This window comes from Drosophila nasuta, chromosome X (genome assembly GCF_023558535.2).
Source record: "Drosophila nasuta strain 15112-1781.00 chromosome X, ASM2355853v1, whole genome shotgun sequence".
NCBI classification, from domain to species: domain Eukaryota; kingdom Metazoa; phylum Arthropoda; class Insecta; order Diptera; family Drosophilidae; genus Drosophila; species Drosophila nasuta.
The window spans coordinates 3,955,338-3,981,923 of record NC_083459.1 but is presented as its reverse complement, the minus strand read 5'-3'; the positions used below and the strand labels follow the sequence as shown (position 1 = coordinate 3,981,923).

Sequence of the window (26,586 nt, the reverse complement as noted above, 5' to 3'; positions counted from 1 at the left end):
GTTAACAAGTTCGAGAGCGAGCAAAACTGATGAACTGAACTGATGAAGAAAAAGCACAGAGCGAGAATGACTAGAGCAAGGGTGTTAAGTTCATACCATATTGTGTATTAATATTTCAAGCGTATTAACAACCACAAAAAAAAACAAAAAAAAAACTTGTCGACAATGACGAACTTTGGCCTCAGCCTGCGCCTGAGCACGTAACGCAACATTTAATATATTTTATGGATTTTTCTACTACATTTATGTGTGTTCCGATTTACATATTTAGCTCCCTTTTGCTTTTGCGGTTGAAAGTCAACCTGGTGAATGTAATCAAAATGTCAAATCAGGCGCAGCGAATCGCATTAAAAATAGCTGCAAACTGAGGGCCGATTATTAACGTAGTATTGTAGTATATAAATTTGGGAAAGTCGCTGCTGCTGACAGGCAGAAAAGAATTGTTGTGCAAGAGGTGTCAACACGAAAGAAAGGTGTTGAGAGCTGTTCGGCAATCCTTTCGCCTCTGTTTGCTGCTCTTCTTTTCGCTTCTCAAAACTAAAGGTTTTGATCTCTTGGCCCCATTTTCATGCAAATCGAAAAAGTATTGCGGCTTCAGCTAATCCTTCTTCTTCTTCGCATTGAGCCTCATTAGCATTCCGTAAAAACAAGAAACGAAAAGGAAAAAAAACAAAACGAAATATGTACGGCTGGGAAATGACATTACGCATACGCCGCATCTAACCGTAGATTTGTTTTTCGCTTTTTGTTCTTCGTGCTGGTGTTTTGCTTTCATTTTGTCCGCATTTCCATTTGGATTTTTGCATAAGATTTTGCTGTCGAGTTTTGCTTAAGAGGCAAAATGAGAAACCGAGTGAAAAAATGATTTCGATTGAGCGACGGCTGCTGCTTTAGCTTTGGCTTCAGCTGCTGTTGCTGCTGCTGTTGGTTTGGATTTTCTTTCTCGGCTGTGGCTTTAACATTTTAGTCACGTTTCATAGACACAACTGGTTGGCAGGGGGCGGCCAAGGAGGGGGGGAGAATTTCTATATGTACTATAGGCGTAACCAACATGGCGCAGCGAGAGAAAGAGGAGAGCAGGGGAAGAGGTGAAGAGGGAAGCTGGCAGCTGGCAGCACAAGTGCTTTTTGGCCAACTTGCAGCAACACACAGAAAAAAAAAAACGTTGAAGCTGATTTTTTTGCGCTGATGTCGAATGAATTTTTCACAGTCCGCAGCGAGAGGCAACTGAGCAAAAAGTTGTTGTTGTTGCTATTGTATATTTATATTGTTTTGGCCAGGCAGCTGCTGCTGCTGCTGCTTCTGCTGTTGCTGTTGCTGTGGTTGTGGCTGTGGCTGCTATCGTCCATCCATGGTTGCCCCTTGCTCGTTGTTGTTGTTTGCCTCCTCTTTGTTTTCGTATTGTTTTTTTTGTTGCTGTTTTGGGCTGGCCTTTTGGGTGTTGCCCAGCCCAGCCCAGCGAGCCATGAAGAAGCTGCTGTTGCCGTTGCTGTTGCTGTTGCATTATAAATGCAGTTAGGTCTGGGAGTCAGAGTCAGAGTCAGAGTCAAAGGCAGAACCAGACTCTGACTTGGCTGCTGCTGCTGTTGCTGTTGCCTGGACACACAATTATTGGCCTTTGTTGAGCGCGGAAAATGTTGTGCAAAATGCTTTCTACGTGCTTCGTTCTCCTTGCCAGCGGTCAATGGCTGCGCACAGTGGCCAAAACAGATCCATGAACCTGCGATTGCGATTGCGATTGCAGCCAACAGAGACAGAGCGAGAGAAAGAGCAAGCATAACAAAAAATATGGCAAGCGAGACTGTGCTCATTTGTTGTTGCTGCTGATGTTGTTGCTGCTGATGTTGTTGCTGTGTTGACAGTAAAGTTGCCTAGAGCTGTTGCCCTCCGAGTCGCAATCTTCGCCCTCCACATTTCCTTCATTTCAGTCTCCGTCTCCGTCTCCGTCTCAGTTTGCAGTAGCGGCAATTTTTCCACATCGTTACATAAATTTCAGCGCAAAATAAATGGCCAACGGTAGCCAAAAGTGCACTCAACAATATTTAAATTGCGACACTTAAGCGGCAACAACAACTTGCAATGACGGCGGCGGCGGCGTCTGCAAACAACAATTTGTCGCGTTTTAAAAACGCGCCAGAAGCAACGAAGGCAGCGACAAAGGCGACAACCGACAACCAACAACCAACAAGCAAGCCAACACTGGACAGCAGCAACAACTGAGAGACAGCGATGCAAATAGAAGAAGCGCAACGAATATTAAATACTCTAGCGGAGCGAGAGAGATACACAAAGAGACTTGCAAAGCTTAAAGCTAATTAAAGCTGGCTGAAAATGCTTTTATAACAACTTTGCTGAAATACAAGTTTGAATTTAATTTAAGATATTTAAAAAATATCTATCGGTACTTCCGATACAAGCTCTGATATGATTAATCGAAAAGCTTTATATAAATACTTGCTTAAAGTTGACAAAAAAGTTGCTACAAGGTTTGGAAATTTAACTTAAAATATAAAAAAGCGCTATGCTTTTCATCATGCTGTACACTTATTTCTCGCTAAAAAATAAGCTTAAAGCTGCATTTAAACTGAAATTAATGTAAATAGTTGCTAAAAGCCAACACAAAACTAGCTACATGGTTTGCAAAATTTAACTTACAATTATTGAAAAAGCTTTAACCTTTCAAGCAACGCATTTATTTAGCTCTGCTACGATTAAGTGAAAAGCTGCCTGCAAACGAATTGAAAGCTGTTTAAAACTAGTTAAAGCTGCGAAGCTGCTTAAATTTGTTGTGGCTCTTAAAATGTTTATCGAAGCTTAAGCATTCCTTTTTTTTTTGTTTGTCTTAGGGTAGCAGCTGCCGTTTAGTACAACTTTGCCCAGCGAGTGAAGACGCCCCAAAATAAAATATATATATAATAAACAACAATAAGAATAAGAATAAGAATAATTTGCAGGAAGAGATGGAAGAAGCAGAGGCAGAGAAGAGAGACAGAGAGAGAGAGAGAGAAGAGAAGAGACAGCCGTTTAACCTGAGCTGCAAAAGCCTGATGCCCGGTCTGAGACTTTAGTGTCCGGGGCTGCGGCTGCGGCTGCGGCTGCTGTCGGTCTGTCTATAAACGTCTATAACCTTCATTAAAAATTGTCTGCAGCGGCACAAAATGATTGATAACATCCGTCAATTTTGACATATGCGAGGTCTGAGCGAGCGAGCCTCAGCCTCAGTCTTTGCCTCGTCTCGCTTCGGTTTCGGTTTTGGTTTTGGTTGTGCAAAAATGAGTCAATTCGTCAATCAATCAGTGTGTCAGTTGCTCATTTATAATTGAGAGAAGGCGACTTGGGGCTGGCTGTCAGTTTGTCAGCTTGTTCATTCCATCATTTGTCCATTCATTCATTTATTCGTCAGTTGGTTCACATTTTGCGACTACTGTCACTCGGGGCGTATGCGCAACGCGAAACTTGTCTTTAATAGCATTATTAATGCGCTTGCCGTTCTGCTCTGAACTTAGCCAAAGCTCGCCCTTTTTTTTTGTTGCTGCTTTCTTTGGTCAGCATATGAGGGAAGAAGTTTCCCTCTTCCCCCCCGCCATTGACCGCAGACTCAACTCGACTCGACTCGACTCATTCCGGCTGCTTGAGCATATAAAGTGCAAAACTTTTTGAATGAAAATAAATTTCACACAGAGACAGACAGATGGACAGAGGTCTTTACCTGAATTGCAAAGCTAAAGCTAAGGCTGAGACTCAGGCTGAGGCTGAGGCTGGACCACGCCCCCGCCTATACATACAATATATATGTATATGTATATATATGTTATATTGGCTTCGGTCACAGCCTTAAATATGCCCCGTGGGCGCAACAACTTCTCTGCTTTGCCTCTTCTCTTTTATTCGGTGTGTGTGTTTTTTCTCATTTTATATTTTGGCTAAAGCAACGAGCGCTTCCTTTAGCCCATTGACTGATTGACTAAAGTAGGGAGTGGAATGCGAACGAACGAAAGAGAGAGAGAGAGTGAGAAAGAGAGGGCAAGAGGGAGAGGAGCTGGCAGACTGAGTGACTGTGAACTATGGTCGGGCGAGTGGTAGCAAACCCTCGGGCCAAGCTTGGCGTCTATCATTATACGGTTGCAGTTTATCGGGGTGTGCGCCACGCCCACAACACACACACACACAGCCCCAACTAGCCGCAGGGTGGATTGAAGAAGCAGCAGCAACAACAAGAGCTTCAACATTAACTTCAACTTCAAAACTTGATTCATTCACAATTCAAAGTTATTCACTTGTGCGCAAATATGCCACTCAGTCGGACACTCAATTTGAAAATGGTGCAAATGAGTGTGTGGGGGCAGCCACCCCCTCTCTTTCTCTCTCTATGTGTACTTGGCAAATTTATTCAAGTTCTGCAGAGGTGTAAATTCCCAACGCACACATGCAAAATTTCAGTGTGACTCTTTGTGCATTTGTAAATTTTGTGCATTTCTAAATTGAGGTATGTGTGTGTGCGTACAGTGCACGTCAAATGTTTGCGCCCAGACAAGAATTGCTCATTTGCTCAGCTTGTGTGTGTGTGTGTGTGTGTGTGTGCAAGCTTAATGAGCGCCGAAATGCTCGCCCTCTTCCGTCCACTTCACACCACCTTGAGGGCCATGGCAAAGGTGCTAATTTGCGCCTCAAAGGATTTTGGCGCTACACTGAAAGAGAGACAGAGCGAGAGCGAGTAAGAGAGAGAGAGAGAGAGAGAGAAAGTCCACAGTCCACTTATCAACAAAGGCCAACAAAACAGCAATTCAAATTTCAGCGCAACAAATTTAAAGTGCTGCCAAAGCAGACCAAAATCAATTACTAAATTAAATGCCATTAAATCGAGCGATGTCAAACACTATGAACGGTATACAAGGATTCTAAAACTAGTAAAAATTAAATCTTTTTTTTTTAACTTTGGTTAAGCTTGTCACAACATTAGTTTCACTAAGTTTATTTGCTATTAATTGACAGGCATTTCTTTTAATAATAACAAACAGCTGCAGTAAAAACAAACATTTTGTGAAGTAAATAGAAAAAAATGAAAGAAATGTTTTTAAGAAAAATTCCATTAACATACGAAAATCCTTCTAGTTAAAAATTCAAAGTTATTATAATCACAACTAAACAATAAGAATCAATAAATACCAAATATGGTCTTCGGTATAACTTAGTACTTTTTTGCAGTATATTAATTTGGTATATTTCCGCTCACACAAGTTTTAAAAGCTACTACAATAAATACAGTATTTATTATTACTCACTTGAGGCAAAAAATGCCTTCTGCCATTGGGTTTTACTTGCTTCGGCTGACAGACAGTCTTGTATATTTTGTACTTTGTGGTATATTTGAAATGTACCACAATACCAAATATATAGCCTTCGATATTGTTTAGTATCTACAAAAATGTTCTTTTACTTGTTTTGATAACCATTTTAAATGCCTTCATATTTATGAACTTTGCAAATGCAAAGCAACAAAGCAGGCAGCAACAATTAATTAAGCAACGATTTAAGGCAGTTGCTTTAATTTAATATACAAATTCGTATCTCGCAATTAAATATTAAATATTTATTTTCTCTCTCTCTCTCTGTCTCTCTCTCTTTGCTTTTGCAGGTCGCAGCGAGCCGCCGGTCGGCGTCGGCGATCCTTGTGCTGGCTGCAATAAGCCCATATTGGACAAATTTCTGCTGAATGTCCTGGAGCGAGCCTGGCACGCGTCCTGCGTGAGATGCTGCGAATGCCTGCAGCCACTGACAGACAAATGCTTCAGCCGCGAATCGAAACTTTATTGCCGCAACGATTTCTTCAGGTGAGTACAATTTACAAAAAAAAAAAAAGAAATAGGAAATAAATCTGGCAGTTCGAATCAATGATGCTTGAACAAATCAATCAGCAAAGCAAAGGCTGTGTGCAATTAAGCCAAGAATAAAAGCCAAGTGCCAAGTGTAGGATGTTTTGTCTCTTTGCTGCCATAGAAAATCTTCTAATTGAAAAATACAAAAAAATAAACGTAGTGAAGAAAAAACACAGCGAAATCAATTAACATGCAAAACACCTGCACAAATCAAATGAATTCAAATGCAGCTGCCAACTGCCAACTGCCATGATGATGCTGACAATGGCCACCAAATGGATCTCTCTCACTCTTACTCACACTCTTTCTCGTATCTCGACTCTCTTCTGTCTGCTGCCAATCAACAACAACAATAGCCTCAAGTGGCAGTCAACAGTCGAGATTCTGATTCTGATTTTGATTTGTCTGCCCTTTTGAGTATTCACTTACCTACATTGCATTGCATTCACATATGAGTTCAGATCTCGACATCGAAAGGCTTCACCTCATCATTCAATCAATTTGGCACAGCGGCTTTTATTCAACCTCGAATCACAGCAAAGATTTCATACAAATAGAATTTTAGCTAAATAAGTTTGAGAATTTGGTGAGCTAAGTTACAAGTTTTGCACTTAGGAAGTGCTTTATTTATATATGATTTTTGGTTTTTAGCGTAAGTCAAAAGTTTAAAACTTTATTGCCAATATTTTACAAATTTTGTTTTATAAAATATTCTAAAAGATAATGTCAATTAATGCTTAAGAAGCTTTGGTATTTGATTCGTTAACTGCCATTAATTTCAAGTATTGTTTAAGAACAATTTTAAATATGTAATTTCTTCACTTCTTGGATTTAAATTTGAAAGTTTTTCTGCAAATTTATCATTCTGTAAAAGAACATCTTTTTGATAATTACCACACTTGACTAGAATACAAAATAAATTAAATTTTCAAATCTTTTTACAAACAATTTCTTCCCCTTAAATATCGTTTTAAATGTATAATCGGTTCTCTTCAAAGTTATATATAATATGTAGGAAACGTAAATGCAATTAAAAATGTCATTTTCTCTAGAGTATATTGACTTACATCTAGTTTTTGATGTAGTTTGATTATTCCACAGTTTTTTTTTATGGAAACTGTTTAAGGATGCCTGTTGCTTCTTGAACAGAACTTAAGAAGACACTCTGACTCTAAAAAAGGATTGTATTGATCTATCGATAGTTATTGACAGCGTGCCCCGATAAAAAATAATAGCGTCAGATTTATATTTTTTTTTTATATAGTTTTGCCTCATATTTTCTTATCTCTTTTACAATTATCTCTTTATTTATGTAGTTCTTTTCATTTCTGGCTTTAATTGCATTTTATAATACTTATATTCTTATAACTATTCAAATAAAATTCTTCATCTTTACAGACGTTATGGCACCAAATGCAGCGGCTGTGGTCAGGGCATCGCACCCTCGGATCTGGTGCGAAAGCCAAGGGATAAGGTGTTCCATTTGAACTGCTTCACATGCTGCATTTGCCGCAAGCAGCTGAGCACCGGCGAGCAGCTGTACGTGCTGGATGACAATAAGTTTATCTGCAAGGACGACTATCTGCTGGGCAAGGCGCCATCCTGCGGCCACAATTCGCTGAGCGGTAAGTGCGAATATTGGGTTGGGTTCATAAATCTCATTCAATCTCATTCTGGGCTAATAGTAGATGGGGGAAACAAAACAGCGTTTGTCTATTGTTTTTTTGGTTGCCAGTTCTCTCTAATGCTATCAGCAATAAATACAAAATTGCGTATACGACGCGTTGCACACGCAACAGCAACAACAACAACCAGATAGATAAATGGAGGATGGCGTTGACGCTTTGGGTATATTTAGGCGCAATTTGCCAACTCATTTTGTTGTTGGCAAATATTTTAATTTTTGGTGGCTACACGCGTTCGTTGTTCGCTGTTCGCGTTTGTTTGTTTGCACTAATTGTTTATAGTTTAATATAGAAATATTTGCCATTCAAATTATCGTGGGAATAACTTTGTCGCCTGTTGTTCTAATTCTTGATATTAGTGCAGATTGTTGTCGCTGTTGTTGTTGTTGTTGCTGTTGTTTTTGTTGCTGTTGCATTGATGATTTTGTTGTATCATCAGGGTACTTTTTGCTGATCTTCTTTCTATTTTTTTTGTGTTACTCTTTGCTGTCGTAATCTGGCAACCCTGGCAAACATTTCAAAGCTAAATGCTTGGCAAATATTTACATAAAACGCAAAGCGGCGCATAAATAAAGCAAAGTCATGCATAAGATAACAACAGCCAACACTCGCACACTCGCACACACACACACACACACACACACACACACACACACAAACACACACTTGAAATCAAAGTACAGCCAGCGGCTAAGCGCATAAATTTGCTTTAATGCATTGCTCGTATTTATGATTAATGCGCTGCGATAACAAACCGACATTTTACAACATTGCCAGCTAATTAAAGCAAAGCTAACATCAATTTATCATTACTATGTAACACTTGAAGAACTTATGTTTTAATTCTTTTTTAAGTTCAGTTAAAGTTTTAACAAGGAATTAATGTAAATTGTAATTTTTTTTTGAAGTCAAGTACTTCGCATATTTTACAGCACTGTCAGATATTATTTTCTTATAATTTCTATGCAACACTTAAATAACTTTAATTTTGTATAAGTTTTTACTAAGTTAAGTTCAAGATACAATAAAGAATTAACTTAAGTTCAGTATTTTCTTTTTATTTTATTTTAAAGTCAAGTACTTAGGTTGTTTTACAATACTTAAATAACATGAAACACTTTAAGAACTTTAGTTTTAATTTTTTTTTTTTTCAAGTTGAAGCATAAATTTCAAAAAAGAATTCAGTACTTCAGATATTTTACAACATTGTCAGATATTATTTCTCAATCGTTACTTAAAGAACATTCATTTTGTATGCTTTTTGACTGAGTTACGTTATTTCATCAAAGAATTAGCGTAAATTCAGTATTTCAAGTCAAGTACTTTGCATATTTTACAACACTGACAGTCACCATTTCCTAATGCAACTCTTTAATCCGTAATTAACGCATTCGCAAGCAGCTGCCAACTGCATTTAAAGCCTCAACCGAAAGCAAGTTGGCAGTCCCATGCAGCAGCTTAAAGACTTTGCCTTTAAAGTTTGCAGTGCTGAGCAGAGCAGCCACATAATTATGGGGGGCCAATTAAAGCTTTAAGTACTCCACACACACACACAAAGAGAGAGAGAGAGAGAGAGGGCGAAGGGAGGATGCTGCTGTTGCTGTCACACGCAGCAACGCCTCGAATTTACTTCGTGGCTGGCAGCGCAAATAATATTTTCATTTTCATCAACTTTGTTTTTGCGTTCTGCAATAATTTTAAATTTTACACCATAACGTGTCGTGTTCTTGTTCGTGTTGTTGTTGTTGTTGTTGTTGTTGTTGGTCGTCTCTGCTTCTTGTTCTCGTTCTTGTTGTGGTTGTTGTTCATGTTGTGGTTGCTGTTGTTCTTGTTGCTGTTGGTTTGCGAAATATTTTCGTAGCATACTTAGCGGCGTTAAATATTTCAACGCTGCCATTTTTGTGTTGTTTCGCTGCCTCGCATAAGAGGGGAAAGCAGCGCTGAGAGCGAACGCCGAGCAGCGAGCAGCGAGCCGAAGGAGTTGCTGTTGTTGTTGCTGCTGTTGTTGCTGCTGCTGCTGCTGCTGGAGAGCGACAAAGTCAAAAAGCAGCGTGCTCCACGCAGCTGCGCAATTCAGTTTGGGCTGCTCACACACACATACACACACATACACACACTCACACACACGCACACTCTGCTGGCGTCTGCGCAGCGACGTCGCTGCCATCGTCGACGTCGACGTACAACAAAAAAGAAAGAAAAAAAAAAACACATTCGCCTTTTGCTTCAGCCACAAAATGGCTGCGTTTGGCATGCTTCATTTTTCTGCCCCAAAATGTAGGCAAGCATTTTTTGTACTCAATTTTACACACACACACACACACAGCAATTAAACAACATTAAGCAGCTGTGATTTGATTTTATTTTTTGGTGCAAATTCTTCATGAAATCTCACTTTTTGCGTTGTTGTATTGTACTTTCGGGCAGCGACGGCAGCGACGGCGGCTTCGCAGCTGCTTCGCTGCGCTGCGCTGCCATTGCAACGCGAGCAGCGACACTGGCAGCGACGTCGACGGCGACGCCGGCGTCGTGGGAGCCGAGGCGCAGGTCATTAATGTTTTGATTTTAATTGCGTTAATTACGTGCAACGGATTTTTCACTTAGCGCGCCTCAGCGGCAAAAATTCGCCACCAACAACAACGACAACAACAACAAAAAACAAAACGTGCAACGTGCGTGTGCGATGCGTGTGAAGGCCGTCGGGAAAACTTGTAGAAAATTGCGTATACGCCAAGAAAGCCGCCGGCAAACAAGAAAGAAAAAAAAAAACGAAAATCGCGTGGGCAAACTGCAAAAATAAAACATACAAAAAAATAGAATATGAATAATCGAAACACTGACATAACAAATATGATGAAATGAAAAACAGACGCCGCGTTGCACGCGTTAATTTATGGCTTGTCATATAAATTAAACTGTTTGCGGGGTGATAAACAACAATAAGAATAACAACAACAACAGCAACAACAACAAAGCGAACATGAAGAATGACAATAAATATGGCAACAATAAAAATAAATGAATGCCACGCAAAAGAGACAGCGACACAAATAGAGCGTAAGTCAAAGAGGGAAAGAGAGTGAGAACGAACAGAGAGAGATAGTGAGTGAGAGACATAATAAATCATGCAACAAGATAAAGACAATAAACCAAATGTAAAACTTGAGCAACACAATCAAGAAATAGGTTCAAGAGCTGTTTTGTTACATAAACTGAGACAGACAGCAAAAGAGAGTGTGAAGGACAGGGTAAAAGAGTTAGAGAGAGAGAGAGGATAAGTGCCAAGACTGATGAGCAACTGTCTCGATAGTTCACAAAGTTTTGCGCGCTGCAACATTTATGACAATCAATGTGCGAAAAGCTGCCAAAAGCGCATTAAAGCTCACAGTGCAAGCATAGAAAAGGAATGAGAAAGAGTTTAAGAAAGAGAGTGAAAGTGTGAGAAAGAAAGAGAGAGAAAGAGAAAGAGAGTGAGTGTCATAAGAAAAGAAAATATCTGCAACTACAGAACATTAAAGCTCATAGAATTAATTTAGTACACAAATAATACATTTTAGTTCTCAACAAACTGAAATTAAAGCTTAAGGCTTAGAGGATTATTTTACAAAAAAGAAGAATCTGTCTTAATTATTTTAATCCATATTTGAAGAAAGCTAAATCTAAAACTAAAATCACACAGAGTTAATTTCCCATCAAAATCATTTTTATTGATAGTCAGTCAATGATAAAGATGATAAAGAGCAATTAATAACATTTGCAAGTTCCAAAGATTTAAAAATTGTAAATTTAATTTACATATTCAATTTCTTAAAGCACTTTTATGCCATTTTAATATCGATTGAGTTGTCAAATTTGCATGCTTAGCTTATTGACAAAATGCACATTAAGTGTCTTTATTGCTTTAATCGCTTAAACATAAAGTCAACAGATTGTTCTTAAAGCAGTTTGCAGCCACTTAATTGCCCCACACACACACACACACTCACTCACACACACACACACACTCACTCACACACACACTCACTCACTTCGACAGCCGCAATTTGAAGTGTTGCTAATATTTTTTGGCCAGTAAACTTTGCTGTAAGCACTTTTATTTTGCTGCGTTGTTTGACTTTGGCTGCAACATTAAAATGCCAAAAAGGGCACACACTTATACACACAGACACACACACATTCACACACATATTCACACTCATACTCACACTTACAAAGTTATAGCAAATTGTAATGACCCTTAAATGAACTCGACTCCAAAGCCACTTTCAAGCGCAACAAATAAATATAAAACTGAAGTAAAGCGAGAACAAAATACAAAAAATTGCAAACAAAATCAGAAAATGTTGTTCACATATTATTGCTGTTATTGTTGTTGTTGTTGTTATGGCTGTTCTTACACCTACTTGGACAAAGGGTCAACAACGCATGTGAGCGAATTGCAAGAAAAGAATTGCAAAGTCAAAGCATCTTCAGTCTGTACAGATAAAACACAATTGTTGCTGTTGTTGTTGCTGCTGCTGCTGCTGTTGTGACTTTGGGCTGCTTAAAGCCAAGTTTTGCCCACATTAAAGCGAGCCCAGAATAATGCCAAAGTTCAGGCTGCCCTTTCTGTCGGCCAGCTTACAGTTTACAGCTTTCAGCTTCCAGCTTACCAACTGGCCAAAAGCCTATCGTTGTTGCTGTTGCTGTTGTGGCTGCTGTTGCTGTTGGTTGCTTGCCTCATGGCCACATGAAAAATACCGCAGATTTACGGTTGTCGTTTGGCGGTGCACATAATATATAGTATGTGGCTTATGTGTGGTTCTCTCTCCCTCTCTCTTTGACTCGCTCTCTCTTTCTCTGCTGTAATGGTTGCTGCTGCTGCTGCTGCTGCTGCTGTTGACCGTTGGGGGACTATTTTTATTTGCAGTTTCAGTTCAGTTTCAGTTTTTTGCAACTGTTTTGTTGTTGTTGCCTCGTCTCGGTCAGTTTGTTGTATTTTATGTGGCGGTTTTTTTGGTTGTCGCTTCACAAAAACAGAGAGAAAAAAACTTTATGGCCACCTTGCGTGTGCTGACCCCCTCCCCTCCCCCCCACACACACACACACACACACTTCTCCCTTCGACAACCAACAAGAAAAATAAGAAAAACCGTTAAAGTTTATTTGACATTTACTTGGGCTATTTTTTATTTTTATGGCTCTTTGGGTTACTTTATATATGCGATGCGATGCGATGCGATGCCCAACCCCACAGCCTCAGCCTCAGCGTCAGCTCCAAGTCCAAGTCCAACTCCAGCTTCATATCCAGAGATCCCAGACCGAACCCAACTCAGCAGCCGGACAGCTGTAACCTCTTTTCTCGCATATTTTTACTTTACTTTTATTTTTATTATGATTTCTGCTTCGCTTTATTTTCTTTCCTTTTTTTTTCGACAATAAATTTGCGGCTATTTTTCGCCGCACCAAAAAGTTGAAAAAAAATATACATTTTTCCTTTTTTGTGTTGATGCTGTTATGGCGATAAGAGCCACCCTACGTAACATATGAGTGCCCCCAACTCAAAGGCGCAGAGTCGCATCTAATGCCAGCGACAGATAGAGATAGAGAGGGAGAGAGAGAGAGGGAAAGACAGACGCATTCGTAAATCATTTGGTTAACTGCGTTGCCAACTATTTTACATAAAACGGCGCTGTGATTTGTGAGCAGCGACCGAAAACCGAAAACCGGAAGTGTTGTCGCCATCTTCCTTATTTTTCACACAAATTTTTGGTAATCGTAAATCTAGCGAGAACTCATCGTCGAATAAATGCAAAGAGTTATGAGTCTCTCAAAAGTGAATAAGCGAGTATCGAATGCACTCAAAATGCGTCACATTTAAAGTCCATGTTTACACCCACTGCCCATAAAGTATTATAGATTTTCGATCAACGTCAATAGTCGAAAATTTGTAGTTACGATCGGATAAAAATTGTAAAAGTTATTTGACTTTTACGGCATATGTTATGTCGAGTGTAGCACTTCATCGACATACCAAATATAACCTTTGGTAAAATATTTGGTATATTTTAAGAATATTACATATATCGATCGTAATATTTTATCGATAAACTAAATATAATATATAATTTTCGGTATATTTTAGTATTTGTGCAGTATATTATTATGTATATTTAAAAATTGTTTTGAGTGTACTACTTAAACAATATACCAACTACAGTTTTCGGTATATTTTCACAATTTTTGTGATATATTAATTTGGTATATTTTAAAATGAATGTAGTCATATATAAATATACCAAATATATACTTTGGTATATTTTATGTATTTTTGCGGTACATTATTCGGTATATTTTAAGAATATTGCATACTTCGATTGTTGTGTACTGTATCGATAAACTAAATAAAATATTCGGTATGTTTTAGTATTTGTGCAGTATATCATTTTGTATATTTTAAAATTGCTTGAAATTTAATACTTAATCAATATACCAACTATAGCTTTCGGTATAGTTTCACCATTTTTGTGGTATATTAATTTGGTATATTTTAAATTGAATGTCGCCCATATTAATATACCGAATATAACCGTTTCGTATATTTTAAGTATTTTTGTGGTATATTTTTCGGTATATTTTAAGAATAATATCGCACTGATTTGCTTTCAAAATAAGTTGCGGGTATCTCACAGTCGAGCACACTCGCTTTCTTTCCTGTTATTTATTTATTTATGTATAGTTAAGGAATATTATAAAATTCCAGACTTTGCTAAGTTTATCAATTTTGCATTTAATGCACATTCTTTGCTAGCACTCAAAGTGCGAGTGTGTTTGTATATATTCATGAATACTTTGAATCTTTTTTTTAGTTTTTTCACACTTCATTCACCTGCAGCACTTAACATGTTTTGTGTGCTCAAATTAACTTAATTATTCAGCGATGTTTTTGTGTGTCATTCATTGTGTGTTTTGAGCTATTCACAATCCTTTTGGGCATCGTCTTGAGTTACCACTTTGAATATTCATTGTTCTTTTTAGTTGTCTATTAAACTGCATCAATGTTCGATTCACTGCGCCAGCAATTTGACACCTGTATGTCCTCAAGTTACGGGTACTCACAGTTTAAACGACTCGTTGCGACCCGTGGGTTCAATGAATGTGTGGATGTGAATGTGAGTGTGAGAGTTGGGTTTTAGTTTAATGTTTTGTTATTGTTTATGGGAGTTTGGCAACGACTTGCGCTTAATGACAACTCGTAAGCACATTCAAAGGGTCGCCACACAACAGCAACAGCAACAGCAACAGCGACAGCGACAATAACAGTAACAAGTTTTAGTGCCTAAACATTGGCCCATCAAAAACAGTGTTTGTTGTGATGATGTGCCACAGGGCGAATTAAGAGAGGCCGCTCGCTGTTGAGGCGTTAAAACTAGAGCGACTTCTCGACCCACTAAACAAAACCAAATGAGATGGAGATGGAGATGGACTTGGGTGAACTTTAGTGCCCAGTTTTGTACGACGTCATCAACAGCATCTTAAGATCTCATCAATGTTTTTGTTTTGGCTTATTTTTTCTGGTGTTTCTCGTGTTTCTGGTATGTGTTTTCACTCGTCGCTCATTGGCATTCGCCTTGTTGTCTCGCATAAATCTTCAATCAAAAATTGAGTGGCTGTTAAGCAGCTGGCAGTTGGTATGAGATGTGTTTAATCTGTTGTGGTGCCATAAAAGTGCGGTGCAAGTTGAACTTTAAGTTTTTTTTTCATTTCATTTCATTTCGTTTTTTGTTTTTCGCTTTTTAAGTGCGTGCCACAAAAACATTTTTCTCACTTTAAGCCCGAGATTTACAGCCACAGTTTTTCCTGTGATTTTCTCTGTGTGGCAAAACCTGCGCTGTCTTCTCCTTCCTTCTGCTCCTCTGCGCTGTGGCAACGTGTAATCGTGTCATATTTCAAGCATGGGCAACCATTTTGAAAAGCAGCAACAGCAAGAGCAGAAAAAAAAAGGCGAAAAGAAAAACGAGAAATGAGAAAAAATGGCACGAGACGCCAGAGGGCGCCACTGGTGCGTGGTGGGCTTTGCTTGGACTGTCGCTAAAAACATGGCGCTTCAACCCCACTGGCATGGCCCCCGCCTCCCGCTCCCCCTCTCCCCACTCGCATGAACCCCATCGCTGCCTGGGGCAGCAGCGCGACAACAACAATGGGGCACAACCCTGAGGCTCTATTGCAGAGAGATAAACGCAATGCTGAAGCTGTAGCTGGAGCTGTAGCTGGAGCTGGAGCTGAGGCTGAAGCTGACGTTGACTGAGACAGCGACTGCGACAACAACAGCAACACGAAGAAGAAGAAGAAGAAGAAGACAAAAAGGCGGGCCGGCGGCTAAAAGCAGAGAGCGAGACAGCGAGACAGCGAGTCAACAACAAGCGCGAGAAATCCACTGAAAAAAGAGTGTGTGCCGGAGAGAAAGACAGCCAGCGAGCAATAGAGACAGAGAAAGAGTGAGTGAAAGAGAGCAAGTGTTGGGGTTGCTGCCACTGTGTGTGGCAGGCTGGCAGGGGGAGGCGGGAGAGAGCGACAGCGACAGCGAGACAGAGGTGTGCTGACTAAAGCCCCACAGGGTGGTTTGGCGGATTTGGCGTTGGCGGCTGACTAAGAAAACAACAAGGCAACAGCAACAGCAACAGCAGCAACAACAGCAGCAGCAACAGCAACCAAAACTACAACAACAGCAGCAGCAAAAAATAGAAATTCAACCAAACGAAACAAAAGAATGCTGCGGCCATGGATGCTGCTGTGGTTGCTGGGGCTTAAAGAGGAGGCAGAGAAGACGGGGTACGAGTGTGTGTGTGTGTGTGTGTGTGTGTGTGGATTGGGGGTTGCTCTGAGGTCGCAGCACAAATCCAACTGTCGAAACCAAAAGCACGCAAAGCGCCAGAGCTGCAGGTGGCGTTTGTAAGGCAACTAGATGGGAGCCAAGAGACGAGAGTGAAGAGTGGAGTGTGGGGCGAGGGGAGGGGGGAGAGAGAGAGGAGGGAGGGATTGTGGGTTGGCTTGACAGAGTTCGAATCGAGAGCAGAGAGTGTGAGCTGAAGACGTGCTTGCTGTGCCAAAATGCTGAATTGAGGTTATGTATACAAAACGGAAACGGAAATGTGCAGAGCTTTGTGCACAAAATGTCTGCGGGAGAACGCTATGCGATGAGGTGGACAGCACACACACACACACAGCACAGCACACACAGAGCACAGCATGGTTGGATGGTTGGCTGGTTGGTTGGATGGTTGGATGACTGGATGGCAGCAGGATTGTAGCATGAAGCTGGCTTAAGGCCGCACAAAGCTGGCTAAAAGCTTAGAATTGCGAAAAATACGAAATCGATTTTGAAAATTCTTCTCGTTTTTCTTGCTTTCTTTTTTTTCTCTCTCTGTTGCTGTTGCTGCTGGGTTGCCATAAATAAAATACAACAATGGACATTTCGAGGATGTGGCTGATGGGTGAGAGCAAGCGAGAAATAAAGAAGAAGAAGCTGTAGGAGGAATTAGGGGGAGGAGGGAAGGAGGGGAGTTGGTAGCGCGGAGGGCGTGCAAAATTCTTGTGCTTAAGCCTTAAAGCTTTAAAGCTAAAGACCAAATGCAGAGTTGAGAACAAAATTCAGAGAGTTCAATGAAATGACATAAAATTAACTACAAGAGATGCCAGTATTAAATAGTAAATTATAAACAGCTTCTAAATATTATTCTATGTCATTTAAAGAAAAAAAGTACCATGATATTAAGCGGAATTATTTGCAAAATAATTGGCATTTATATACGTTATACATATATTACATCAACATTGAACTTCATTGTAGTTTTATTGCTAAATGCAATATATAATAAAAAGAATTCGAGGGAAATTATTTCTTAATAAAAATTCTACTAAACTAACATAGATTTAATTGGAGAAGAAATTGTCGATACAAACTGTGAGGTACCCGCTACTCATATCCAATGAAAACATATTTTACAAATATACCAAGGTTATTTGGTATATTAATATAGTTGCACATTTCAAATATACTATAGAGTACTAAAAATATCATATTACGAAAATACTCAAATATACCAAAGTCTATATTTGGTATATTGATATAGTTACACATTAAAAATATACTATAGAAAAAAATACTAAAATATACCGAAGTCTATATCTGGCATATTGATATGTTACACATTCAAAATATACCATAGAAAAAATACAAAAATATACCGATGGCTATAATTAGTATATTGATATAGAGTTACATTCAAAATATACCATAGAGAAAAATACTAAAATATACCGAAGTCTATATTTGGTATATTCATAAAGTTAACATACACATTCGAAATATACCATATGTAAAATACTATAATATATTTGGTATATTAATATAGTTACACATTCAAAATATAACATAGAGAAAAATACTAAAATATACCGAAGTCTAAATTTGGTATATTGATATAGTTGCACATTCAAAATGTACCATTGAGAAAAATACTAAAATATACCGTTGGCTTTAATTAGTATATTGCCAAAGTACCACATTCTAAATATTTCTAATTTTCTTTAAACTATTTCTAACTTTTTCTGCGCAAATTATATATTTATTTTAAGAATTTTAATTGATAAACAAAGCAGTGCACAATGCTGATATGCAACCACTGTGCAGCGCTGACTGACTGACAAAGAGAATGTATGTGCAGGTGTTTTTGTTATTTTTCTACTTTCCCAACTCAATGCACTCAAACTGCGTCGTTGTCATTTGTGAATATTCGCATGCTTTGTTTGTCAATATCTATTTTTTTTTGCTGCCCGCTTTTGACCGCTTTGCTGTCATCCTTGTTGCTAGCTTTTGTTTTTTGTTAACTGTCATGTCTAGGCCTGTCCTGGCATTTGCTTTTGGCCACACTTTGTTGTCCCTGTTCGAAGTTGTGCTTTGTATTTTTTGCCAGCGAGATTTCTGTGACAAACAGCGCTTAGAAAAATAGAATGACAGTGGGAATTAGTTGGCAAAATAATAGTTCGAGAGAGAGAGAGAGAAATTGCAAATATCAAAAAAGTATTTTGAAAGTGTTATCTTTTTCTTTTTTTTGCATGTTATCGAACTGTTCCCCATGGAGAGTCTCGGTCTGTGCTTAGGTCTATATGTAATTGCTTCTTATTTGTGAAGCGTTCACCTGTCCTCAGTTGAGTGTAGAATTGTTTCGGTTTGCGCTTCGGCCTGAAGCCCGCACTTGGTGCGCATTTTATGTTTATTTTATTTGTAGTTTTGCCTTTATTTTTACAGCCACTTTAAAGCTATTTTTAATGGGCTTTTACTACGGAGCACAGTGAGTAACAGAGGAAGAAAAACAGAGAGAGAGAGAGACAGAGAGAGAGAGAGAGGAAGAGAGAAAACCTTTATTTTATTTTCGGTTGTGTTAGGTTAACTTTTCAGTCTTGACTTCGACTTTGAGGCACTCTCGTAATGCGCGTGAAAATAAAGTTTTTCGCTTGAAAAAACGTTAAATAGCGGCTATAAATGAACACACACACACACACATATAGCAATAACAACTACTTACGATTACGAACAGCTACAACTGGGGATAACTCCTCTTAACTCATTCTATTTGGCATGCATGACTCAGTTGCCTAAATGAAAATCTAGCTAACACATTGCAGCCGTTCCCCTAAAAAAAACAGAAAAAATCTGTGACTCAGTTTTGTGGGTGACTCTTGCCAGCGATCCCATCGATCCGCCCATCGATCTCCAGTGACTCTGAGTCAACACAAAATACAGAAAAACAGAAAACTGAAAACAGAAAAACGTTATCAGCAACAACAACAGCGACTGTCAACAGGCTGGGGAGTCAGTGAGGCATTTGAGTGGGTCGCAAACTGGGTCAAATGAAATGCATTTTCATGGCTCTTTGCTGTTGGCGCCCGAGCCTGACAAAACATTCGACTGCAACTCGAAACTTGAAACTGGAGATCTTAACGTAAATAATTATGATTATGCCCGAATATGCTTGATTTCCATTCGCAGTTTCAGTTGCAGTTAGCCAAAACTGGGACAGCTCGAATAACGCATTGGAAATCGAAACCGCAACTACTCGTAAAAAAGCAGCAAACTACAAAAATCTTCATAGAACAATGGCTTTTTTATACCGTTTTATTTTTGGAAGTGTTTCAGCTATTTCGGAAAAGAAAATTGAAGCCACAGCTAAAAACTAGCATAGTAAAAAACGTTGACTTATTCATTTTAAACAATGCTTCAAATGGCATTTGTTTTATTTATTATATTTTATATTTAAAGTATCTCAGACTTGAAGTTCGCTTAACATATTTAGATTCTTAAATAGCGTAAAAATATTATACATCGTTTTTAAAAACGAAAACGCAGCACAGTTAAATATTTGAATACAAAATATTATTTTATTGCGCTGCTCTAAAAAGTAAATTCCCTTTGGTTTTATTTTACAACTATTGCATAAACTTGTTATCCAACTACAAATCACATTTAAAATCGTACTTATTATATTTTATTTTGCAAATATTACATAAATTGCGGTAAACTGAAAATTCCCCCGAAATTTTAATATATTTTTTAAGCTTGTATTATATAATAATAATTAATTATAATTAATTAATAATAATTAATAATTATACAACAAAAGGCTGTTATAACTTTGTATCTGAGGCATTCCCGACCCTATACATATTCATATTCAATAGTCGAAACAATATCTGGTATGTTTAGTACTCTATGGTATATTTTGAATGTATTTAGTACTATATCAATATACCAAATATAGCGTTTGGAATATTTTGGTATTTTTGTGGCATATCAATTTGGTATATTATAGATAGACCTTATTAATAGATCTTCAGTATATTTTAGTATTTTTCTCTATGATACATTTCGAATGTGTAACTATATTAATATACCATATATAGACTTTGGTATATTTTAGTATTTTTCTCAATGGTATATTTTGAATGTGTAACTATATCAATATACCAAATATAGACTTCAGTATATTTTAGTATTTATGTGGTATATTTATTTGGTATATTTTAAAATAAGTACTTGCTTTTGTTATAAGCAATTTCCATTATTAATAGACCTTTATTATATTTTAGTATTTTTGTGGTATATTTATTTGGTATATTTTAAAATGAATACTTGCTTTTGTTATAAGCAATTTCCTTTAAAGCCATAACGTTTGCTTTGCAGTCAAGTTTAGCCAACAAATGAGCCATTTTATGTTGTTGAGAGCTAAACATTTTGGTTAAGTCTGAGCTGAAGACGTAAGTGTTCTTACTGCCATTTGAAATTTGAATTTTCTACCGTTTTCACCTGCCTTGCGTACGTGTATTTTAATGGCAACTGTCTGGCTTCCAGTTGAGCGTCAGTTACCAAGTGCCTTCCCAACCACTTCACCTCCCCTCTGCTATTTTATGTTGCCAGAAGTAGCAGCAGCAGAAGCAGCAGCTTTGCATCAGCAGCTGCCATCAAATGCACAATTCATTTGCGCATAAATTTGCGCAGATTTTTACAGTCACATAAAGCTCGAGACGCTGCAGTTCTTAAACTGGGCAACTGCCAACTGGGGAGCCTCTCAGCTGTTGAAAGAGAGAGAGAAAGAGAGAGATGGGGAAAAAAAGCAATAAAAATCAGCAAGCTGTGACAATTTCACGGGCGTTTCTCTGCGCGTTCCGGGAGCGGCCCACGCGTCGCCGGCGCTATGCAAATGTCACAAATGATAAACGCAATGAGCATAAATAAATAAAAGGCAACAAAAACAACAACAGCAGCAACAACAACAACTATTCGCATTCAATATTCAACACAAAAAAGGAAAAGAGAGAAAAATACCTAAATCTCGCGCTCGTGCTCGTGAAAAGATAAAAAAAGAGCAACTGAAGAATTATGGCTTGCGAATCGGGCGACTTATTTATTAGTGTCACAAATCGTTTAAAATTATATTCGCACAAAAATCTTTATTACGCGCAAATATCAAAAACGAAGCGAGGTATGCGAGAGGTCCGAAAAGAAAGATGCAAAATATATAGAAAGCTGCATACATTTTATAGCCAAGAAATATCAATTAAGAGTGGTAAAAATGTATCATAAACTATAATTATTAAGCTGCCGTTTCTTTAAATTTTATACATACGCACGGAGAAAATAATCTAGATTAAAAAAAAATCTTGAATAAATCTTAAAATCAGAGTGTTTTCTTCAACTTTCGTTTTGAGATTAAAAAATCTTCTTTTAAGATCGTAAATACACATGTCAAATTCAATTCTTCTTGTTTTTTGTTCCTTTAAAATTAGAACCTAGTTTCTGGTGTTGTTGCTGTTAGCTCAGTAATCAACAATATATAACACAATTTTTCATTCTTAAGTTGCACTTTTTATAGGGTATCTTGCAGTCACCACAATCGTTGCATTTGATGCGTTTCTTTTCTCGCGTTTATGTGTTAATCGATTTAAGATTGTTGCTGTTGTTGTTGCTGTTGTGGCTGCTGCCATTTACTTTGCTTATAGCACACATAAATTTGCGAAACAAAACGAGCAGCCGCCTGTCCAACAAATTTGACTGTGATTTATATTTTAAAGCTACGTTTTTTTTTTATTATTATTATTTTGTATTTGCGCTTGCGATTGTTTTTGCTTTGTTTAGTTTGGGGGCGCGCTTGTTGGGGCAAGGCAAAGGGAGGGAAAGGGGTAGGTTGAGTGTTGCAATCCATCACAGAAATATGTCAAAAATCTATGTAGGCAAAAAAACGCTGACAGACAATTTATGTATAAACAACAAAAAAACAAAAGGAAAAGCAAAATGCGAAACGCAAAAAATAGAAAACAAAGAGTAGAAAAATGGGGAATAACGAGAACGAATAGCAGTGAATAAGTGTGAGTGTGTGTGTATGAGTGCAACACAACAAAATTATTTATTTTACTATATTGTATTTTTTTTGGTTTTTTTTGTTGTTACTTTGAAATTGATATGTTTGACAGGCAGCGACGTTGAAAACGGGGCAAGAAAAAAACGCAATGGGAGAGCATTGACTGAAGGCCGTTGGGAAAATTGAAAAAAATACATGCAAAATATATTATAAATATATATTGATATATGGCATACAAATTAGGTATATATTGAAAAATATCCATGCAAAAATTAGGCATAATTACAAAAGAAAGTTGCCTGCATTCTTTCTCTTTTTTTTTGTTGTTTTTGTGTTTGGCCTCACGTAGTTAAAAAATCTATAATTAAAGTAATTCGCCGCCTTGCTTGCGGTTGGTTTATTGAAATCGCAAACAACATTTATTAAACATAATGCAGCGCGGCATTCTGCGGCATTGCCACGCCCACAAATAATGGAAAACTTGATTGAGCAGCGAGTAAAGTTGCATGTTGCATGTTGCAAGCAGTTTGCGCTGCACCACGCCCAACTCTCGATATATGTTATGTGTGTGTGTTGCCCACATGACAAATTGTTGACAACGCGAGCAGCAGGACCACACACAAACACACACACACACACACACACATGGCTGACAGGAAACAAGGCCAGCAACAACAACAATGAGAGCAACAACCTATATCCGTCTCCATCTGCATGAATTGCAAATGAATTGATGCGCTTTGTTGACTTTTGTCAATTGGGATTATGGCCATGCCCCAAAAACCGCCGTCGCCGCCGCCGCCGCCGTTGTTGTTGTTGTTGTTGTTGCTGCTGCTGCCGTGCAACCAGATTAACAATTGGCTTAAACCGTGCCAAACAAAGTGTCGAAAAGCGAGCCTAAGCCACAAACGGATCGCTATCGCTATCGGAATTGGGAACGAGAACCAAATAACACACACAGACTCACAGCAATTGTTGTTGTCGTTGTTGTTGTTGTTGTTGGTGCTGGTCTACCTGCCCACGCGATCGCATAGATCAGAGATCAGCGCGCCTAGATTATGAGACAGCAACTCAGCTCAGTTCAGTTCAGCTCAACTCAACTCAACTCGCCGAGGGATTTGTGAAAACAGATCTTTTTACGGATTAAAATAAACGAAACTCGAGCTGCGTTCGCTTGCTCCATTCTCTTCTCAGACTGCGAGACTGACAAAATGCCAGACTGACTGACTGACAGATCAACTGAACAACGCGTCTCCCTCTCTCTCTCTCTCCCTCTCTGTCTCTGTTCTCAGTTGTTGTTCACTTTTAAGCCTCATGACAACAAATTTCCAACACACACACACACGCCGCTAAATCTCTGGGCTAAAATAACAATATTTTTTGCATAAAACCAACGAATTCACTGAACAAATACATGGCCAAAACTTGTGTAGAGAATTAGTAAATAAATAAATATGGGAAAAATGCAGGAAAGTGTGAAATCAAGGAATCATAGTAAAACTGCAAAAGGAATTGAATTATTATATTATATATTATAGCAATTAAAAGTGACGGAAGACAGCTGCATTTATTTCAAACTGCAAAAATTTCATTTTAAATTTCAAATTTTATTAAAACACACTCGAAAAAATCGAAAGTCGAGGGTAAAAAAAGTAAAATAGTGCGATATTATTGTTAAAATATACCAAATTATTATATTGATACAGTACTAACATATACCATGGACTATATTTGGTATATTGATGTTGTAATATATTCAAAATATACCATAGACTATTTAAATTATTCACAAAATATACCAAATTTATGTATAGTTAATATTAAAATATACTGAATAGTATATTCGGTATATTAATATACCACAACATTCAAATTATATCATATAGTACGAATGACATTCCTAAAATATACCAAATTATACATAAATAAGTAAAATAGTGCGGTATTATTGTTAAAATATACCAAATTAACATATTGATACAGTACTAGCATATACCATGGTCTATATTTGGTATATTGATGTTGTAATATGTTTAAAATATGCCGTAGACTATTAAAATTATTCATAAAATATACCGAATTGATGTATAGTTAATACTAAAATATACTGAATAGTATATTCGGTATATTAATATACCACAACATTCAAATTATATCATAGAGTACGACTGGCATTCCTAAAATATACCAAATTATACATAAATATACCGATGGTTATATGTATTTGGTATATTTATGAAGGTCTACATTCAAAATATACCACATCAAAATTTCAACTAAAAGTATAATTCATATAGTTTTATAATATTTATAAAATTAATAATCTTTATATAAAATTAAATTTAATAGCATTTAATTGAAAACTTCAGTTGATATGTTATCTCAAGCCATTTGCACTAACAAAAATATTTACGCTACTGAATTCATTGACAACTCTTTAATTAAGTTGCATTTACTTCAATGTATGAATGAATGAAACATTCTTTAACTCCATTTGCTGCTGTCCCACTGGAGTCCGTTCCATTTCCGCCCATTCCATTTCCGCTTGTTCCTCTTTGCATTCGTCTCATAACAGTTTCAGTTACGCACTTTGGCATTTTCTGTTTTTGCAATGGCGGCCAGGCCAAAAGATCAGCCTACAAAAAAGAGAAAGAAAAAAAAACACAGTTAAACAAACTTCATTCTTGATAAACAAAAGACGCCATTTTGTGTACGTTTCATTTTTTTTTGTTAGTGTCGTCTGTTGTTATTTGTTCACTTATATAATTTTTTGCATGTCTTTTGAGACACCTTTAGGGACCCTTTTGCGGGCGCGTTGAAATGAAAGAATAACAGAAAACACAGCAACAGCAACAGCAACAACAATAAAAACAAAGGCAAAACAACAAGCAGAGGGAGTGGGGCAGGAAACAGGAGACAGAGGTAGACGTAGAGGAAGGGGCAGTTGGGAAAAGGCGCAACTTGGTATCAATTTCAGCAAAAGCAACAGCAACAACAGCAATAATAATAAAAACAAAAATGAGAGCAGAGCGCATTTAAAATATTTTACAATACACACACACACACACACTGATACACTCGCTATGTAAATCCTTTTTGGCACAGCTCAACGCGTTTGGCAGGCACCAAAGCAGGGCGCGCGTTGCCTTCAAATCCTGTTGCTTTAGGCAACGGTGACGTCGACGTCGACAGCAACAACAATAACATAAGAGAAAAAGGTTGTGCCCTTAAAACCAACATGGCAAAAAGGATCACTTTACAAATGCCCACAAATGCGGCCGGTTTTCGATGCGACTTGCGGAGCAATTGTTGTTTGCTCGCCCGTTTATTGTTGCTGTTATTCCAAGCGGCATTTGCCACAAGCGACAAGCAGCAACAACAACAGCAACAACAACAAAGCGAAAAGGTAAACGTACGCGTTGAGGCCAAAAAAACAAAAGCAAAGCCGAAGCAAACCGAAGCAAACTCTCGCACCCCAAAACAACACAAACTCTAACTCTAATTCAACTCAATCCCAAGACCGTCGTCGTAGTCTAAAGTCCAATCCCAAGCCAAGAGAGTCCACCAACCAACTCTTAGACGTTTACCCCGTTAGACGTTTACCTTTATCATCGTGCGTTGTGAGGCGCCTCTTGCTGCCTCTCCGTAATGCCAATCAAAACAGTGTCTTGGTCTTCGACTGGGTCTTGAGCTTAGAGTGCTGCGACCTTTAGTGGTTGCACTCTTCTTGATACGACTTTTTTAGGGATGTGGCAAGCAGGAGGCAACTTGAGCCCAATTCTAATTGGTCATAAATACGAAACGAGCTTTTAGTTTTATATATAGTACTCTCTGTGCACAGAGTTCAACCGTTTATTTGACCCGATCGCAGCTAATGCCAGCAAAAAAAATAATTTAAACAAATGTCAGCAAAAGTCACTTAACTTGTAGTTATTAAGCTTTTCTTTCAAGTTTTAAATTATCAATTTGGATATTCGGCATAGATGTAAAGTTGAATATCTCAATCAACTTGTCAACACATTTTCCCTTTTACATTCTACACTCGAATTGTATCGAAAGAAATTTCAATTTAGAATTAATTTAAAATTTCATTTATCTATTTGCTAATATTGTATTTTAATATACAAT

At 37.9% G+C, this 26,586-nt stretch overlaps 1 protein-coding gene across 1 annotated transcript in view; it reads left to right on the top strand.

Annotated features, from left to right (window-relative positions):
* The window catches only part of LOC132795839 (LIM/homeobox protein Lhx1), a 71,239-nt gene that overhangs the window by 17,853 nt on the left and 26,800 nt on the right, over positions 1-26,586 (top strand). Inside the window, exons 2-3 of the mRNA XM_060806747.1 lie at positions 5,636-5,831; positions 7,275-7,501. Coding sequence (XP_060662730.1) covers positions 5,636-5,831; positions 7,275-7,501 — 423 coding nt within the window. The remainder of the gene's footprint in view (positions 1-5,635; positions 5,832-7,274; positions 7,502-26,586) is intronic.